The 15,711-nt window shown below is 31.7% G+C and overlaps 1 protein-coding gene across 1 annotated transcript in view; it reads left to right on the plus strand.

The window, feature by feature from the left end:
- The window catches only part of LOC111635970 (multidrug resistance-associated protein 4-like), a 131,659-nt gene that overhangs the window by 32,505 nt on the left and 83,443 nt on the right, over window positions 1-15,711 (plus strand). The window contains exons 7-11 of the mRNA XM_023381123.1: window positions 4,642-4,767; window positions 4,988-5,237; window positions 6,884-6,997; window positions 8,336-8,422; window positions 9,440-9,631. Coding sequence (XP_023236891.1) covers window positions 4,642-4,767; window positions 4,988-5,237; window positions 6,884-6,997; window positions 8,336-8,422; window positions 9,440-9,631 — 769 coding nt within the window. The remainder of the gene's footprint in view (window positions 1-4,641; window positions 4,768-4,987; window positions 5,238-6,883; window positions 6,998-8,335; window positions 8,423-9,439; window positions 9,632-15,711) is intronic.

The following is a 15,711-nucleotide window of genomic DNA, read 5'->3' on the forward strand; positions in this document are numbered from 1 at the left end:
CACTTGATCCGTTTGTAAGTAGGGGCTTCTCTTTATATATTCCTAAAAGAATTAGATGTTCATTGACATTAACATTTACGGAATGGGGCTGCGTCTCTTCACTCTTTTTTGTGAAATTTTTTCATATTTTTACTCTGAACTTTGTAAATTACAGCTTCTGTTTATATTTGAAACAAACCATATAACAATTGGAGAAATTTATGGTAATTTGTAGCAAAGCTAAATTCGATGCAGTATGTTTATCTTTTGCTTTTTCGAAGCAAATTACTGTAATGAAAACATAAAGAATGCACAATTAAAACATTAATAGAAATAATCAATTAAAAATGCCAGGGCAGTAATTAATACATTACAAAAACTCAAATACAATAAAAGTAGCACAAGAGTGTCTTATTTATTTCGAAACGTCCTTTACACACTTCGAGAACATCCAGTTTTTCCTTCTTCAGTACTTGAAGTTTTGTAGTATATAAAGAATGCATTTCTTAATTTCCGGGTATTTTATACTGAACTGTTTTAAACACAGTGAAATACTGCGTGGCACCGATAATGTTTGGTTGAAAGGTTGCCAACAACATATTCTTAATTTTATTTTTAATTTTTCATGCGATATACAGTGAGTTGCAAAAGTTTACATACAAAGTTAAATGTTAAGAATTACAACATTACCAGAGAATAAATTTATTAAATATTATCTTTTTTGTCGTATTTAAGTGTGTTAATTAATAGCATATAAATAATGGCATTGAAAATTTTTTAAAAACATGAATAAATAGCTTAATAATACTATATTTCTCTAAAAGTGGTGTTAAAAATGTGAATACAAAAAGTATTTAAGTAAATAAAACATTTAATTAATATTTTGTTGGTCACCTTTAGCATCTACAACCGCTTTTAGGTGTCGAAGCTTACTCAATGCTATTTTTTCATAAGTCATATGAAATTTATTTCCATTTGGTCTAAAACTCTAATAAGTGTGGTTTTGCTCTGATTTCAAAATTCTATTGGTTTTTTTAAAACTTTTGCCCGTAGATGTTTTATAAGGCTAATATCAGGTAATTGCGGAGAAGTCAGCAGAAAATGAGGAGTATTACAGGCAGCCCATTGATGCACAATATAAAAACAATGTTTGGGATTATTACATTGCTGAGGATATTAATCCATCTGCAGACTCAGTTTTACGTTAATGTAGACTATTTTTAATAATTTCGAATAAACATGTTTATTTATTATTTCTCTAATTACCACCAATTTTCATGTTTCAACTTCTGATATACAGCCTTAAATGAACACATTTCAACTTTTATATTTAACTGTTTGCTGCATATTCTTGGTAAGCTATCTTTCTCCAACATGCCTTCACACATACTTTTCACCAATGCAGTATTTGCTTAACGAGCAATTCGAGTAACGAGCAAAAACAAATTTTAAAATAATTCGCTTAACGAGCGATGTTTCGCATAAAAAGTGACGAAAAGAGGGGAAATTTTGGATTGTGCAGATGCTTTATCAGTCTGTGTTTAGTACTTGTTTAACTAGCATCTTAGTGTCACTTGTGATCACACATTTTTTCAAACTTATGTTTAAACTTATTACGTATAATTATCAACCACAGCCCGTTATATAATAAACATGCCAAACAATATGCCAAATTCTTGGGCTATGTAAAGGTTATAATTAAATACGGTTGAACCTCGCTTAACGAGCATAATTCGTTCCAGAATCTTACTCGTAATGCAAAATATTCGTTAAGCAAAATAATATTTCCTGTATGAATTGATGTAAAATACGATAATGCGTCCCACGCCGAGAAAATATTCAAATATTTTATGTATAACGTTTATTCAATGAAAATTATAAAATATTCGCAGATAAGCCCAGCGTTGCTTGGGCAAAAGTAACGATGACTAAGATGAAGATTATTATGTTACACATTGTTTTCACAGAATGCAAAAATTGGGTCCCTTTGTTTCCAGAGTAATTAGAGAATTTTTAAATGGTTCTAAAAATATGTTCGATTTCTCGCAAAAACGAAAAAACTGCATTTGCGTCTTGCACGTAGCTTTCTCTTAACAATTCCATTGTTACGTAACACTTCATTGTTACGTAACACTTCCATTGTTACTTAACACTTCCATCAACAATGAAAGTGTTAAAGTAACCTTCGAAAAATCCTTTCTTAGTATGCGTTTTCGTGACGTACCCTAACTGTGTACCAAATTTCAACTTTCAACTCCTAACCGTTTGGGCTCTGCGCTTATTATTATTATTATCATTATTATCATTATCAACCCGTCTCGATTATATATATATATATATAGATACATTGTTGACGAACGTGAATCATCATCATCATCATCTTTTCTTCTAGCATGGAATGAACCAACCTGGAATGGAAATTCGAATTGCAGAAAACAAAAGAAAATCACAGATCAGATGCCTGAAAAACACGCCAAACGATGTGCCAAATTCTTGGGCTATGTAAAGGCTATAATTAAATAGGCAGTTATGCTGCTATCGTGTATTAAATTTAATGACCAACTCCAAATTCAATCTTTATAACGTGTAAATAAAAAATTAATTATTTATAATTATTCAATTTAATACGGGATGGCAGCATAACTATCTACCTCTAGTCAAATTAATTAATTTATAATATTTAATTATAGCATTTACATAGTCCAAGAATTTGGCACATCGTTTGGTGTGTTTATCAGACATATGATCTGTCACTTTTTTGTTTTCTGCAAATCGAATTCACATTGCAGGTTGGTCTATTTCATGCTAGAAGAAAAGATGATGATGATTCACGCTGCTTAAGAATGCATATGTGACCATTGGGTCGGTATCTTTCGATATCACGTCAGAATGACACCACTGTATTTTTAGGTCGATACAGAGACTACAAGTTCGCGCGAGCGGTGACGTGCGAGGTTTGGATTCGGAATGGAGTGAACGGAGAGAAGAACAGAAGAAACTGCGCTCAAAGTTGCTTTAAACATAAATAACCGTTTATTTATATGGAATCTAAGTTAGTTATACATCGGAATTTAAGTTGCTACATATCCGTTGCGTGAATCGCGTTCATTCTAGTTCAATTCCTAGTTACAATCGAGTTCGCGATTGGTTTACGCGGAGAGAGAGAGAGCGTACAATGGTGCGCGGACAGGATAGATACCTTATATTATACTGTTGATCGAATAACTGCAATAGAGTCCCACAGTTCGAAGTTAAGTGAGTGAGTTGTGATATCTTCGAGTTCAGGAGGCGAGAAGGAGGTGTTGGTTGACAAACAGGAATAGTCTCTCGAAGAAAATCCCGGCGCTGCACACACACACACAATCGAATAATAACTTCCACCTCGTTACTCATCGTGCCTGTCCTTTTTATACGAAGTCCTCTTTTTGGGCCTTTCCCTGATTTCGTCAGGGAAAGGGATGACGATCTCATTGGATCAATAAGGTGATGGGTGACACAATCGTGACACAGAGATGTACTCATCTCAACAAGGAACCCAACTCGTGAGAATCGAGGTTTAACAAGATTTTATGTTTCCTTTATCTCTTTTAATTTTTTATAACTGGTTTGGTCTCAATAAAGTTGCATTCAAAGTTCAATTAAAATTTTGGAAAAATTTTAAAGTATATAACACGAAATTTTTGACCCTCACACATATTTATAATGTTCTTTGAATAAACGTTATACATTAATTAAATATTTGAGCATTTTCTTGGCCGCATTTTCGTGTTTTACATCAATTCATATGGGAAAAATTCTTTTGCTTAACGAGTGTTTTGCATTACGAATAAGATTCTGAAACAAATTATGCTCGTTAAGCGAAATTCCACTGTAAATCCTTTCAGTCGCATGAATAAACATAGAAGCAAAACTTTACTCTTATCAGCACGAAGAAAATGCTTTTCAATGAAGATTTTGTTTTAGTAATAAGTATTCCGTATCAATAAAAGTGAGCATTTATTTGAAGTATATAGCATATTCTTCAGAATACATGCATCTAGACAGACGTAGACTGAAGTGCAAGAAGTGTTGTTTGCTGTTACTTTCGTCTAGGTTTATTTCCTATTAATGTTTAACCATGGCTCAAGTAGTTAATGTAAGGAAGATTAAATATTATGAGCTTCGTTATCTCCAAAAGACAGGGATTTTAAAGTGTTATTTAGGTTCGTATAATAAAGTGTTCAATGATTGGCACATAATTTTTTAGGAGTGAGGACTAAGTTACGAGGAGGTGCGCTAACTTATTTACAAAAAACTAAAATATGTTTAGATATTTTACTGATCCTTAAATCCAAAAAGGCATAGAAGAACTTCGTGTCTTTGTATTATTAATTTTCATCGTTAATTTTGTTCGATAAATTTTTAAAGTACTTTTTTCTTATTTGAATAACATTATTTGTGGCTTCATCTTTTTTTTCTTTTTAATGTTAGGAGTTCAAATTCAGATGGTTTAAAAACTTTACTAAATGTCCATAAAATATTTAATATTGTTAGTAACTGGAATAACTAAAAGAAAATAGTAACTACGTAAACTAAAGTGATAAATATTTATAAAGTAATTTTATATATGCCTACTTTTCTAAAAGTATATATTTATATTTAAATAATATTCCATAATAATAGATTACAAGCAGCTGTATTGGGAGATAAAAGATTGAACCTGTTGAACGAGATGATTGCTGATATGAGATTAATTAAAATGTACACCTGGGAATTGCCATATGTCGCATTAGTTGAGAAATTCAGAAAGTAAGTGGTATTAAATACAGTAAAACCTGTTTCAACAAAAAACAAACGTTTGTTTATGTTAAATAAAAATTATTCAAGTTGGAAACTCACCTGATCAATAGAAAATAATTTTGTGTGATTCTGGTTTACACAGATTTTTCTGTATTTCTGCTATTCCTGTTTTTTCACAATTACTTTGAAAGTTCTATAATTTGTTATAGTGAACTGTCTATATTTGCAGGAAGGAAATGAAAAAAGTTCGAATGTTTTTATATGCAAGAGGAGTATCGATTATGTTGGGATATCCTATATGTAGATTATTTACTTCCCTCACATACCTTGCATTTTTCTTAAATGGAGGACAACTGAATGCCCAAATTGCATATATCACTATGGCTCTTTCTGCATACATTTTCGGTAGCACTATCAGTTTATTTTCACGTGCAACAGATTGTGCTGCAGAAGTTTTGGTTTCGTCGAAGAGACTTCAGGTAATGAACAGTTAGACAATTGTTGTTTTCAAACTTTATTAATTTAAAAATTATTCGAAAATACAAATATTTTACTTAAAAATTTAAAAATAACATTTAATAATTATTTACAAATTTTATTAATTTAATCTTTCGCTTTCTGGGCCATAGCACTAAGATTAATTTTTTTTGTTATATCACACCGTGAAGTTTTGCAGGCCACCATGGGGGAAGTATCTGGTAATGGATGAAGTGGGACATTTCACTGATAGAGATCTTATTGTAATTATTTTGGAGTTTTCAAACAGAGCTATCTGAAATTTTTCGGTTTTACAACGCAGTGGAGGGACGTTGGACAAACCTAGCAATTATGCAATCCTGGGCAAGATAGTTATTTATCGTCTTATTAAAATACAGACATTTTGTAATTTTAATCGAAAAATTTTTGGGGCTCGGACCTGGAAAATTTAATTACTTAATTATTTTCAAAAGACACAAAAATCAGCTATCTGAAATTAACAATGTTATATAATTTTTATATATCCTCAGCCCATTTTGCTGCCTGTAGCAATCTGCTTCCCTGGGCAGCTGCCTGTCTTGCCGAACTCAGTATTGGCCTCCAAGAGTGACAGTTTAATTCTGTACAGCATCAGGAACAGGGTAGAGAATTTTGTTAATAACGTTAACAATAAGTATTACACCGTCACCGATTTGAGTAAAATTTGGCACAAAATATATGATAATGGAATTATCCGAATTATTTTATTATATGATCATTGCTTACTGATATTGGCTTGTTTTTACAGGCTTCGCCCTATCACAAACAAGATTTTTAGCATTTAAGTATGTCGTGATTGTGAATATTTTTATTCTTTAGTTATAAATATTTACAAATAAAAGTGGGTCTGACGTTGTTTCCTGCTTAAGAAAACAAGTAATGCTTCTGGATTCTGGAAAATAAGAAAATCAGACAGAAAAAGGAATTTTTTCAGAGAGTAGAGGTTCATCTGCTGATAGTTGGGAAGTGCAGAATAAGGAAGATGAAAAAAAATTTTTGTTACTAAACTTATATCCATATGAAAACTCATAACTATCGTATGGTATATTTGCAATGCTTGTTAGAAATGTGACAATTTAACTACTACTATGACTTCTGTGAGATGTCATATAAATAGCTCTTTTAGTTTACTGTACGCGTATAAAGAAACGATATTGATATAATTATGAGTAGAGTGTAACTAATCATGATACTTTAAAATATAACGACGGTTGATAATATACATCTATTTCTCCGAATAGCAACAGTTTATGTATTTTAATTAATTAGTGAGTGATACAATATCATAGTCTGGTAAACAGACATTTCATCTAACTTCTCCTGCTGATCATCTTTTCTTGGGCATATTAGCGCCTGCATGACTGACCTAATGTATTACTGCTTTCAATATAATATAAACTAATCCAATATAAACTAGTATATAAATTTTCATTTGTCATAAGAATTAGTTTTAAATTTAATTAGTCGTAGAACGCTCATTATGACTTAGTAAATAAAATGGAATGGATAACTGCATCCTGATGTCTAACACTACCATTGTTCCTAATTTATTAAACCACGGGGACATAGTTGTAATACTTCTTGTAAGATTTTTCGAATTTTTATTTAGGATTTTCTTCTTCTTCAAGAAAAAGATGACGAGACTCTCAAAGCTGTAGAGAATAGCAAAATTTTAACCGAATATGGAATATGGATGAATAACGTCACAGCTACATGGAAAAAAGTAAGATCTAATTAGTATAATTTCAATTATTATAAGTTTTGAAATGAATGCCGTAGCTGTGTTAGTTTATATAATTCTACTGATTTTAAAGTAGATGTATTAGCAGTTATTAAATATTCCTATGCTGAATAACTGGTCATCGCTTGAGTAATTTTTTAAAATTATGTTTTATTGTGTCACCAGATGTTTTGCAGTTAACAGAAAAACACAGATATAATAATTAAATAGCGCACTATATAAAATTATCCATAAAACTGCATTTCAATTCTTAGTATTAGAAAAGCTGTAATTTTGCGAGAAATCGAGGACTGAAAAATCTGTCTGTTCCTCGAAAAGTTTTATTTTCATATGTCCATTCTATGAGGAACTTTGTCATAACTTTAAAATTATGAGTGCCATACTGGTTTTTCTGGCTTCATTACTACAACATTGTTTATTAAATAGAATAGAGAGAATTTAATGTCAACGAAACCGGCACTGCAGCTGCGTATATAGAAAACTCCTTACTCTTGATGTCATATGCAAAAGGTATCATTTAAAGTAACAGTGTAAATCAGTAACAGAGAGCATTGAACGATTACATTTGTTTTTCATGTCTCTTTGCAAAAACAATGCAACATAAAAACTAGAGATAGAAAAAAATCGCGTTGTTTAAAATAAGCACATCAGATAATCTGAGTTGAATTAATTAAAGATGTTCCAAGTATAAAGGAAAAACACAGAATAAAAAAATGGCATTTTTGGTCTATTTATTTTGAACTGGCAATGGATCGAATAATGCTAATTACATGCAAGGTTCGCAAGTTCTAGTTTATGTAATTTTACAAACGTAAAGAAACCCAAAGAAGAAGATGACATCCAGGGAATGAAGATGTTTTTAGCTTATAGACTAGTCACGCAGTTCAAACATATTTACTAAATTTTTGTGACTTAAAAATTAAAAAGAAAACGAATGATTTAAGATTTTTCAAAAATTCTGAAAAAATCAATGCTAAAAATGTTGTATTGCCATCTCACAGATTCCAGGCATGAACTGAGGGATAATACGAGACAAGACACAATGTATTTTTTATCGGACAATGATGGATTATCGACTATATTTTACAGACAGGACAGATTACAAAACTTCTGGTATACAAACAATTGTCATAGCATAGTGTACTTTTATTATAATTTCCCGTCACTAATTTTAAGATTTATAAATTATTATCAGCTTTTTTTTATTAGGTGATATATTTATGTTATTATTATCTAATTTATAGTATATTATTTCTAATTTATAACGTATAATATCGTTTATATACAATTTAGTTACTTTACGCTTTGAATTTTTAAAAGGAAACCTACCCAACATTAAAAGATATATCTATAAACGTACAACCTGGAGAATTATTAACTGTTGTAGGCCCTGTCGGATCAGGAAAGGTGAATGTCTCGTTTTCTGGTTATATATTTTATATTATTTATATGCTTTGTGATATAATGCTTGTTTAGAATAATTAACTAAAATTTGAAAGTTATCCATTTATGTAATTCCATTAAAATTCATTTTTAAATTGTTACACTTAATTGTCACGTTTAAATAATTTTATGTTTTTCATTAGTTACAGCGGGAATTAGTTACATGATGTAGAAAAAGAGAAAAAAATAGTTAGAGAATAATTTGTATTGTTATTGTGTGAATAATCTGTTATAGAATCTAACGTTTCATCCATTTCTTAGTTAAATGAAAATGATTTTTAACAAGTCAAATTTTACCTACAACTGGATATAAGCATATTTATAATTACAGTTCGTAAAATTTATTCATATAACTTATTTTATCTACAAATGATTCTTATGCGAAATTATTAACCCAATAATTTATTACTTTATTCTTTGTTTTGAAACTGTTATTTTAACGAAGTAGCGAACATTCGAATTATTTTCATTGCATATAGTGAAGTTGCTCAACACGTTCCATTGCCTAAATCGTACAGTTTAAATTTTAAATTTAATATCGCGGAAACAGCGGTTCTGCCTCCAATAAGATGTACTGTACAGTTCAGTCAAATACATTGGTTTGCAGAGTGAATGTCTGTCATCGATGGCGAAGTATCAAATTTTCTCAACAAATAAGTTTAACCTTGTTTTTTATAATTTTCTTTATATATTTGGTAACTTTCAAGCAAGTAAATTATTGACAAATTGATGTTCTTTTTTAAGTGTTCATTTCGTAGTGGTTTAGTAGTGGTTTACTGGAAACGAAATCCTAATAGTTTTATTCAATGTTTTCTTATGTTTATTTGAATTTAATCTTAAGTCGTGCCTACATAAGTTTCGTATCGGTACGATTTAAGGAAATACTCTCTATGTTACTAACATTTTAAATGCTTACATGCTTATATTATTTACACGTAGTTTTTCATACCAAATAATAAAACGTTTTATTAATTTGATTAGACGTCTTTCTTATTGTCCATTTTGGGAGAAATTCCTGTTACTTCCGGTAAAGTGATAGCGAAAGGAAAAATTGCTTACGCTTCTCAAGAAGCTTGGGTATTCAACGGATCAATCAGAGAAAATATCTTGTTCGGAGAAGAATACGAAGAGGAGAAATATAAAAAAGTTCTGTATATAACTGCTCTAGAAAAGGTAATGCACTATTTTTATTTATTTATTAGCCACGATTTGGATTACTTATCTTCATTGAAGTCGAAAAATTGTTTGATACCAACTAGTAATTTAACGACAATTACTTTTTACACGCTACATTAAGCTGTTAGAATAGTAGCTCGGTAAACTGGGTAATGTATCTTAGAATAATAAAAAATATTTTAATGTATAAATGACATTTTTGATTTTATATTTCGATTTTATTCATGTAGCAGTAAATGCTTAGTTATTAAATGTATAAAATATGATCACAATGCAATAACTTTCGTAATTATGATCATATTGTGCTGTTAATTGTGCAACCAACACAATGATAATTATTTTTTCTAGTAGAAATAAAATATAATTTGAGTTGAAAGGAATTATTCAGATTTTTCGTTTTCTAATTGTTATTTTATGCTTTCATGAGAATATTTTTTTGGAAACGATATAGAAAATGTTAATGATCTTAAGTGACTCGCCTTTAGTCGTTTTCGAGAAGGGTTTAGGTGATGTCGACATCCGGGTTATCGCTGTACCCACTTACTTGTTGGACCTTTGTTGTATCTTATTGTACATTTTGTTCTCTCTCTGTGAATCTTGAGGAATAAATACTTCTATAAATTTTATCCTTTTTTAATGGCTCAGGCCATCCACATACAAAAATAAACAAGTGATGAGTTCAAATGTGATAAAGAATAATTTATTCCGAGAATAGAAATAACACTGTTGGTGTATATTTACAGTAAATAATCAAACACTGTGTTTGCGAAAAATGCAGTAAAATTTCTATTAATTTTAATTTTACTTTTTTCCAGTAGAAAATATAATATGTTACACACTTTTTTAACTGTCATTCTTTATATTAAGTGTTATCGTTTAGTAAGATATCGTCATACTGTATCTTGAAACTTTGTTAAACGACGGTTTTACAGTTTTTTTGTTTAAACAGTTGTCGGAGAATATCTCAATACTGTATTACATTAGTAGTTTAGTAATGTGACACTGAATTGTAAAGAACACTACAAAATGAAAAGTAACTGTAACAATTTTGACAAAAAAGACGGTATAATAGTTTAAAAATGTACGAAATCGGTTATTTGTTGATAATGATTGGCAAACATTTTGCTAGTGTATTCTGACATAGCTTCGTTGGCAATACTTTCTGTTTATTTTAAATCCAACTGTATATTTTACTTTTAGCTTACTATAATCAATTACTTAGAAAATTGTAATTAATAAATTTTGATTAGGTGAGCAGATGTTATGTATTTCTGGCGACTGATTTAGGATATGTTTTGTTTTTAGTATTTGATTGAAGAATCTATCATTGAAAAAAAGCAATTTTATTAACACTTCGATATTATACTCAAATTTAAATTTAATCGGTACAGTTGACCCCCCTATAAGATCATAAATACGTTCCATTCTTTAGGAATCCGATTTCTTACGAGTCCTTCCAATCACAGCCCAACACGTGAGAAGTTTACGGACTACGGCTGATTGAAAGGTTTTCTTCCATAAAATTAATCGATTCTAGACTAATCCGACTCAACATTTCCAAAATTCGTATATTTTTTTGGGGGGAATAATCCGTATAAACTACGCTATAAACGAAAAATTGCAGGATTACTTACCGAGTGTGCACCATTATTCAACATCGCCATTGCTCAAGCTTGTTTTCGTCGCGAAACAGCTCAGCAAACCGCGGCCGATTTCTAATAACTTATTTTTCTGCGAAAAATTCGCTGAACTTTGGAAACATTATTAATACAAATAATTTTAATCGCCGTTGAATAAGAAATGTTCTTTCACAAGAAATGTATAAAATTACAGTACTGTATTAGACTTACGGTATCTAATTTACATACTGTACAGACGATAGTTAGCCTAAACTCTTTGTAGCGTGGCGCTACGCGGCGGAAAATATATATATAATTATAATAAAGTTACAATAAATTAAGTTAATATATAATTATATATACAGTACCTAATTTATATATAATACTGTACAGACGATAGTAATCTTTCCGTAGCGTGGCAGTTGACGGCGGAAAATAGTTCGGCTGCCCGATGACGTTTTACGTAATTATAGGAGTTTTTTTTACCGTTTTCCTACGGATACCTTCGCAATTTTTTCGCAGTTTTATAGGAATCGTAATTATAGGAACCCGTTTTATAGGGGGGTCTACTGTATATACAGATTATATTTAAATTTGTATATGTATATATATACTAGCTGTTACCCGCAGCTTTGCCCGCGAGGATTTTGGAAGCAAACCCATTTATAGTCAGTATTTCAACAACCATAGTAATTGTTATATAACACCTACCGCTGAGAATGATGAGAATTATTGAGAATCAAACGAACTATTTTCAATTTGATCAATTTTCTGGAACGTTTAAAATCGTTCTATAATAGAACCAATATGCAATAACAAATTCGAATTTAAAACAGTTCGAACATTTTTAAAATCGAAATACAAAAAATATTTATAACAGTGTCTGAAATGTTATTAATTTAGTACATCTAAGTACTCGATGAAGACTAAAACTTCTCCCTCTCCCGCCCATGGGAGAATTTCGAAAAAACCCCTTCTTAGTGTGCATTCTCATGACATACCCTACTAAAACGCAGATACCGTGTTTCCCCGGAAATAAGACAGTGTCTTATATTAATTTTTGCTCTGAAAAAATCGCTAGGTCTTATTTTCAGGGAATGTCTTATTTTTTCCAGGAAGAAGAATTCACATCTATTATTGAACAAAAAATACCCAAGTCGAACTTAGATGAAAGTGACGTATATCCGGTGTGTCGAACTGTCGCCTTTTTATAGCGTCAACATCGGACTCGATGACCAATTAGTGCTTACTGAATTAGTGCTTACTTGCACTATGGAAATGTCATGTGGCGTGATTCCCGGCCGACCACATGTATTGTGGTCGGCCGTTACGGCTGGCGATAGCCATCATTAGCCGTAACGTTATGCAAATCTGTGATTCCCAAGCCATATTCTTATGGAAATCATGCCGTGTGGCGTAATTGTCTGCTGCCAATCATTGGCTGTACTTTCAAAAAGCCAACGGCTACTTTCAACCATCTGTCGATGACCGTTACAACTAAAAAAACTTCGCTAGGTCTTACTTTCAGGGGGAGGTCTTATATTTCGCAATTCAGCAAAACCTGTGCTAGGTCTTATTTTCTGCGGATGTCTTATTTTCGCGGAAACACGATAAAAACAAAAAATCGCATCTAAAATAATACAGTAGAAGCCTTTGTTCCGGTTAAGCCTTAATGCTTTCCCCTCCCCCGCGGAGAAATTTTAAAAAATCCCTTCTTAGTGTGCATTCTCATGGCATACCCTAGTAAAACGCAGCTAAAACAAAAAATTGTATCTAAAATAGTGCAGTAGAAGCCGTTCTTCCGGTTATGTTTTAATGCTCTCCCTCTCACCCCCGCAAAGGAATTTCGAAAAATCCCTTCTTAGTGTGCATTGCCATGGCGTACCGTACTAAAACGCAGATAAAAACAGAAAATCGCATCTAAAATAGTACAACAAAAGCCGTTTTTCCTGTTAAGCCTTAATCCTCTCCCTCTCCCCCTGGGGAAATTTTGAAAAATCACTTTTTAGTGTACGTTTTAATGACGTACCCTAACTGTGTACAAAATTTCACCTCTTTAGGATCAGCGGTTTGCTCTGGGCGATGACGAATCAATCAATCAGTGACTCAGTCAGTCAGGACTAGTAATTTAATTGTATAAAATTACTTGTCCTGACTGAATGACTGATTTATCATCGCCCAGAGCAAACCGATGAACTAAAAGAGGTGAAATTTGGTACACAGTTAGGATACGTCATGAAAACGCACACTAAGAAAAGATTTTTCAAAATTCCCCCCACGGGAGGAGAGGATTAAGGCTTAACCCGAAGAATAGCTTCTACTGTACTATTTTAAATGCGATTTTTTGTTTTTAACTACGTTTAGTTTTCAATGAGTACTTCAGTGTGTTAAATTGATAACATTTCAGACATTGTTATAAATATTTTTATATATTTCGATTTTTTAGCCAAATGTTTGAGCCGTTTTAAATTCGGATTTGTTATTGCGTATTGGTTCGATTACAGAACGATTGTAAACGTTCCAGAAAATTGATCAAATTGAAAACAGTTGGTTTGATTCTCAGCAATTCTCAACATTCACAGCGGTACGTGTTATATAACAATTACTATGGTTGTTGAAATACTTAATATAAAAAGGGTTTGCTGGCAAAATCCGCGCGGGCCAAGTCGCGGGTAACAGCTAGTAGTATATAAAAAGATTGTAATAAAATATGTAAAATATGTACAGTAGATTCTCGATAGCTCGAGTTCATCGAGAATGATGACACAAACTGAACTATTACAATCGCGAAGTGTACAAAATATTTATATGTTAAAAAACAGTAGCAAGTTCAATTCAAGTCCTTATTACATATACTGTACCGTACCTTAGTTCGTTACAAGAAGGTTAGACTATAATTTAAAAGTAAAGTTAGTAACATTTAACAAATTGACATAATATTAATATTTATAGATTAGTACCAAATAATACAAAATAATAATAAATCTTTGAAAAGCACGATAAATTAGTTATATGCCTCTAGTTCTTAACTTTTTTTTATCTGCTCAAAGCACAATCTTATTACAGAAAATCCTTGTTAGTTCGAAATTCAACGAACAAAACATTCGCGAGTTAGATTAATCAAGTTTCTAGTTATTCGAGATTTACATATTTCTGTGCAACATGCCAAATGCCATGTAACTCTTGTGGTTTATTTAGCAAACAAAATACGGCTACAAATACAAAACTCTATTTTCGTCAAATTAATTCGTTAATAATTAATAATATAAATAAACTGCAGGTAAACAGCGACTCATTATCATAAGCTGAAATACAACATCGACTAATTTGCAAGTGCGTCCAGTGAAATGATCAAAAATGACTTAAAGTATAAAATTGCCCAATACTTGTTTGTTTAGTTAAGTTACGGCAACGCAACGCTTGGACGATCTGCTTAGAGAAATGCCTTCCGGGAGGTCTTTTTAAAGGTGACTGGTCCCTATGATGGAGTTACAGGCGTGGAGAAAACCCGAAAACTTCACGTGGTGAGGCGCGAACTCACGACCCAACTCCCGGTGTTCATGGTAAGGTACTGCTCGGCCACGCCACTGTGGCCNCACATGAATGCTGTTTGTATGTGGTAGTAGCCCCAAGTCTCCATTCGTGCACTATGGTGGTTGCGTCTCGATAGCTATAAGGGTGCGGGAGATATTGGCTTGAAAGTGGAAGATTTTTTATTTCGATTTTAAAAATTTTCGAATTCGAATTAAAATTCCAATTGGTTCGATTACAGAACGATTGTAAACGTTCCAGAAAATTGATCAAATTGAAAATAGTTCGTTTGACTAGACGTAAAAATTCTCTAATTAGTGTGGAAACGGGAAATCTAATTCTTGCATTTTGTGAAAACGGGCAAGTTTGGCTATAATGTAATAAAAATAATAACTTGTACTGGAACTAGAAAGAATTAATCGAAATTATCACCTTTTTACAAATTCCAGCAAATAATTTAATATCATAACGTTTCCGATCGTCTTTAGCGATCTTCATCAGTTAAAAAGAACATTAAAAATAGAACAAAAATCAAATTTACGAAAAAATAATAACTTCGCATGCGTAATGATGAGCGCTTAACGAAATGAATACAAAAAGTTAGGGATATAAGACTAAAAGTAAATAAATAAATAAATAAATAAAAATAAAGAGTTCAACAGTTTCTCATTAAAAATTAATGTTTTGTAAAAATTACAGGTTATCTTCATAGAATGATTTCCATGCTGTGGATAGAGAGTGGGCGTCCCTATGATTGATACAAGTAGTTTTCCCTTGGGCTTTATAAATCTCAAGCTTTTCGAGATGTTTGATGGAGTGCTTGTTAGACGTGGGTCTAATGATGGAAGCTTGGTCCCATATGACCTCAATTCCTTGCTGGTTGGCGTAAGATGCTAAAACGGTGCTATCGTTGTTCTTTCTAATAGA

Source organism: Centruroides sculpturatus, unplaced genomic scaffold, assembly GCF_000671375.1.
Source record: "Centruroides sculpturatus isolate CEXI.00-Female unplaced genomic scaffold, Cexi_2.0 scaffold880, whole genome shotgun sequence".
NCBI lineage: Eukaryota > Metazoa > Arthropoda > Arachnida > Scorpiones > Buthidae > Centruroides > Centruroides sculpturatus.